Raw genomic sequence first — 5,871 nt, forward strand, 5'->3', positions numbered from 1 at the left:
TTTCCGTTTCAGTTGGAAAGTCACTCTTTTTAAAAGTCCTCCAATAATCTTTCATTTGTTCGATCTCATTGCCAGATCAATACATTTTAGAAATTTTTTTTCCTTCTTCTACCTTGAGATTCCCAGTTGTCAATTATAAAAACATCATTTAAACTAATAGCATCTTTATTTACATCTACCTACCTGAACTATTATGAAATCATATTATCAAAGGCGTTATTATTTCAATTAATTGTATAGTTTATTAACTAATTCTGTTGCTAGTTTATTCCCTAACTACCTCAAACAAGATAAAATTAGTCCGATGCCCTAATTATTTAATTAATTGTATTTTACGCTTGATTTATGCTATATGCGTAAGATGTTGGATTGGCGATGTTGGCAGCAGCTGCTTTACAGCCGAGAAACAAATAGAATGCTCTCCTAATTTCAGGATTAAAATAACCGTAGATTAATGGATTAACAGCACAATAGGAGAAAGCGATACTGCGTAGAACCTGAACGTTAAACGTATTTAGCGATGCTACAAAGTTTCGCATAAAGGAATTATTCTGTCCAATAGTAGAAGGAATGATAAGTACCATCGTGTTGAATATTATGGTTGGTAACCACGTTAGTAGAAAAGTACCAACCATAACAATAAAGGGCTTGGCTGCACGTATATTTTTCTTACGTAAGCGAACATCATTATTAACCTCATTGGATACATAGTAGTTGCGATCAATATTTCGAATATGGCGAAAAGCAAGGATGCTAATATAACCGTAGCAATACAACATGATCATTAAAGGTACAACAAAGATGATGATTTGAAAGATGATAAAATAGGCTATCTCTTTGTTAATTTGGTTATAAGCGATGCGAACGCAACCATTAAAAATCTTTGGATTATAGGGGCGATAGGTGAAAATAGGTAGAAATGATATTGTAAATCCACTTATCCATATTCCGGTAACAATGATTAAGACAGTCTTCCGTGTTAATTTAACCGTTAAAGGATAGGTAATTAATAAATACTTTTCAATACCAACGAGACATAAATGAAGGTTAAGAATAACTAGGCAAAAATTTCGGAATGGACCAAATAAAGGGCAAAAAATATTGACCGATGCCTTGGAAATGATATTAAATGGAAAAAGGAGACAGTAAAAGATAGCAAAGATGATGCAACCAAAGCACATGCTAGCAATGATGCTGTTATGATTAATTGCACGTAGACGTCGCCGTGATAATATAAGATAGGCTAAGACAGAATTGGTTACTAAAGTGATGAAACCCAGTATTTCCATAAATATGATGAGACCTAGGTCATTGCTCAATAACATCTCGATCGTTGGTGTAGTTTTATTTGTTATATTGCTCATGTTGATTGATGATAACTATGGATAATAATGACCTAAAGGAACGATTAAATGTGACTAAGTCCTCGCTGATAATGGGAAAAATTCTAAACTTAACAGTATGGTTTTGAAGTTATTTTATGACGATTGAATAATGGCAACAATTCCAATCTTGGTCATAGAGAAAGGTATTAATGTTACACTCTTGTCTGCTAACTAGTTTAATGAAGATGGCTTCCGCTGAATCTTGTTTTACCTCTCAACTTAATTCATACACTGTATAATAGACAAGATAGCATTTGATTTTAAAAACTATCTCTTCTGTAACGTTAAGATGTTTCCGAAAATTCTATTTAGCTTCTAGTTTCAACCGATTGAATAATATCAAAATCGATTACACCTTTCTTCACGGAATGAATCTTGACAATTTTCTTGACTTACTCAGTTATTTAATTTTGTCTTTAAATAAATTTAGTCTAGAAAGGGAAGAATACGGAAAGTACGATGAAGTAATTATTCCTTCTTTGAGTCTTTTTATACATATGGGAAGCAAGGATCTAACTTGAATCAGTTCTAGGCCAAGCACTTGACTTTGACAACTGATAGCTATAGCAAGCTTGATAAAAATGGCTGGAAGATTTTCGAGCAGTGACGTAGATTCTGTCTTGATCAAGAACGATTATATTCGGTATTAGTTGTTGATATTTTACAGTCTTCTATTCTACGTCTTGAAGTTATCGCTCTTGTAAAAGGATCAATGGAATTGATCGACCTTTTATTTATTCCTTTGGAGTTGTAATTAATATGAGCAAATGGTGTATTTTCCTTTTCTCAAGTCGACGAACGTCCAATGCAATCAAAATTGAAATGATTTCGTGCAGTGGATAATGGAAGTTGGTAAAGTGCCACGTTAACCTAATTTAGTAACTATATTTGTTCAATTGTGCTATTTTAACAGGTCTAGCAAATGGTAATACTATCTATTAAATAAGCACATTATCGTAAACCGTCAGCAAAGCGACGGGAGTTTGCACTAGTGGATATTAAATTAAATAAAAAGCTGATTGGAAGGAAATGTTCAATTAACCCCACAGAGACCAAGGTCGTAAATCTTCGACTAGAAAAGAATTCAAAACTGACAGCTTGTTATGCCTGTTTGACTTTTACGTTAGTAAAGTCCTCCCAAAACTTCCAATAAATATTGCCTACAAGAGAATAACTAATTATTTCTAAAGCAAGGGATAATTTATATCCAAGAATAGAATGTACTCTTGGTTTGATGTACACTGTCAACTGTTTTTTGTCTTTAAATTATATATAAATAACAATTAAGGCTTAGATCATGAATAAATTAGATGATAAATGGTAAGCTAATATTTTCTTCTTGGAATAAAATATAGCTTAATGGTATCTCTGTTTTCTTCCTTGCCTAATATAGTAATTACTTTTCTGAAAAGGGGAAGTCAAACTTGATTAAACTGGGTGTTTTATTTCTTTTTTTCACAGCGATAATGGGATCGATTTTATTTCTTTACTCTTTTTTTACGAAGACGAGATAATTGACCTTGCTTACAACAGCTATTTTGTTCGATACTATTCCAATAGGAAGTTGATTGTGGTAGAGGAAATGAAACGATAATACCTGCCGTTAAAGATGATCAAATCATGGTTATTACTCAGCTTAAGCTCATATCCAAGTAAAGAAACCTTAAAACTTTAACCAATTTTTCTAAAACAAATGCGTTTAATTTACAAATAAGTATTATTTGATTCAAATTTTAACCAATTTTTCTAAAAGTAATGCTTAATCCACAAATTAATATTATTTAAGCGCTATTTCGTAAGGAGAAGAGAATGCGAATGCAAGTTGCTCAAATCGATGCGTGCCTATGTTACAAATCATTCAATGACATCTAACCATATCTTTCTTACAGCAATTTTTTTAACTGATTTGCCCAATAATCATTCAATAGAATTATAACTTAAAAGACAAAGCTAGCCTACATACTATCGAATTAGACTAACTTGCCTAACTTTACAGTTTTTCGTAATGGAATTGTAGCGTTTATCGATAACTTTAACTGAACAGAAACTAGTATCACTGAAAAAGTAAAATTACGAGTTTTTATGCACGTGCTTTGTCGATCGTTGAATCAATTTGTCAATTCTTTACTTCGTGTATTGCAATTCAGCTTTATCATTTAACATCATTTGCAGTTAGCAATTTATCCCTATGCTAAGTCCATTTTTTCTGTACAATATAAGATGAAAATAAAATAACAAATACGTAAAAATGATGAACTACAAGGTATAGACGTACATTGAAATGGATTTATTCATGAGTCGAAATAGTAAATATCAAAAAATGATCTATCTAAGCAAACCTGGTATAGATGATGTATGATTAGACTTGTATCATGAGAAGATTGTAATTAATCTTGGAAGGAGTGGAGTATAAGAAAGGAATAGTTCGAATATCAAAACGATGTCTGGGATAATGGTAGAAATAGACGATTGATTGTATTTATGTATAGAATTAGATGATAATTTCAATACATTAATATTTGAGTAAAGGAAGAAGTCATGATGTTTGTTTATAAATAGTATCATCAATCAGTTTATTAGTTATGATCTCCAAGAAAAACTACATAATCCTTTCTATCGATGAATGATTTGATCCTTTAATACTTTAAACTCAAAAGGTAGCATTTGCATGACTAAGAGCGAGGAAGTTGCAAAGCACTTGACAACGGTGACCCCCTACAGGTACTTGCTTTAAAATGATGACAAAAAGTAGGATTTATGATTGTAGACATAGAAAATAAAGTAATTGACAAATTCCAATAGAATTATACAATACACAACTTGATATTAACCAATAGATACTACTAACTAAAATAGATAGGGTGTTGTCAAGTTAAAATGTAACAACATTATACTATAATCATATTATGCAACTACAATAATATTAATAAATATCCAATGCAGCAATATCATTTTATTTGTTCTACAATAAAAATTTTAATATCTATTACATTAAAACGTTGGATGATGATTATTGTCTTCCTAGGATGGATGCTTTTTGTTATTTTGTTATGTTTTATTCCAACTCGTTCCTATACCTACAATATCCACCCATCATCAATCATTTATCATCCTCAAATAAATAAGTTATCCTGCTTATAGCGTATTCTTTAATTTCCACCTCAATAACAACAAAATTATTGAAAAGAAAGCCTCTAACTATTATTCAAACAGCCAATATTATGTCTATTTTATGCCATGGAATAAAATGTTTACTTGAAATTTTCCTTATTATATAATTTATAAGGAGATTAAGTAAGCAACAAATACAAAAAATAATTCTTCCACATGTCAAATGTCTATGTGCTATAACATGAAAGCTTCAGCTGTGGATTTTATTTTTCATCAAGTGTTATTGCATAAATACTATTGATAACGAGCTAACCATAATTACTTAAAAAATAAACGACTTTTGTCCACATAATTTTTTTAAAGTCTAAACATGCATTGAACGTACCCAGTTATAATTAGCAGGTGATCATCACTATCATCATCTTACTGATCTAGTAAGATGTGAATACTTCTATAAATCTAACTTAATAATAAGTAAAAGAATGATTATACATGATTAGCCTATAAAATAAATTTATCTCTTCGAAAAAATCTCCATCTCAATAACAACCAGGCAAAGATATTATAATGATCAACAACGATAATGTAGTCACAAGTAAAATTACTGAGTGGCGAACAAAATAACACTATTATGCTGCCTTGAAATTAAATTTTAGCATGTGTCAGAAATACCAGTGATGCCTATAGAGGTGTTATTAATACGATAAAAAGAAAAGCCATTCGAGAATATGACATTTATTGGTTAATGCTTATAGTACTTACGTGAAACCTTACTGCATATTGACTAGTTGAATCTGCAATATTATCACTTTTGTTTATTAAATAGGACAGAGGTTAGCTTAAGAGAAATTAAAAAGATAAAACTATTTTGAAACTCTGCTACTTATTGTTAAAATTAGAGTATTTAATATGATGCTTTAACGTATATTGCTAAATTAGATTTGTAGTATTAGCTGCAGCTTATCAATTAGGGTAAAAGTTAGCTTGAAAAGAATGAAATAAAATAGTTGGATATATTGGCGCCTATTTGTTTAGCTTTAAAGTATTTTATGTAAAATTTTACTGCACATTATATCGGTTTGTGAGGTACGTCTTTTGTATTTTAAAGACTTCGACTATTTAACTATACAGCGTAATTCTATCGTAAGTTGGTAAGTAAGATTTATAATCATATCGATACAGTTTTGTGTAGTTCAGTAAAATGACGTGGAATTAATGCTGACAATATTTTATACTAGTACGAATCATGATACTGTGATATCAGCAAAAAATAAATACATTGTCACGGAAATTTAAATATATTATCTGTCCAATTTTAAACGGTTTAATTGAATCTATCGATAGGATAGTAAGCTGAATTTATAATCATATCGGA

At 30.5% G+C, this 5,871-nt stretch overlaps 1 protein-coding gene across 1 annotated transcript; it reads right to left on the reverse strand.

Annotated features, from left to right (window-relative positions):
- Positions 1–332: 332 nt before the first annotated feature.
- Positions 333–1,364, reverse strand: TRIADDRAFT_55850 (uncharacterized protein; the record flags this gene model as incomplete). Its single annotated transcript, XM_002112092.1, has 1 exon — positions 333–1,364. The coding sequence occupies one exon, from the start codon at positions 1,362–1,364 to the stop codon at positions 333–335; it is 1,032 nt and encodes a 343-aa protein (XP_002112128.1).
- Between the last annotated feature and the right edge of the window lie 4,507 nt (positions 1,365–5,871).

Source organism: Trichoplax adhaerens, genomic scaffold, assembly GCF_000150275.1.
Source record: "Trichoplax adhaerens TRIADscaffold_4 genomic scaffold, whole genome shotgun sequence".
Lineage (NCBI taxonomy): Eukaryota > Metazoa > Placozoa > Uniplacotomia > Trichoplacea > Trichoplacidae > Trichoplax > Trichoplax adhaerens.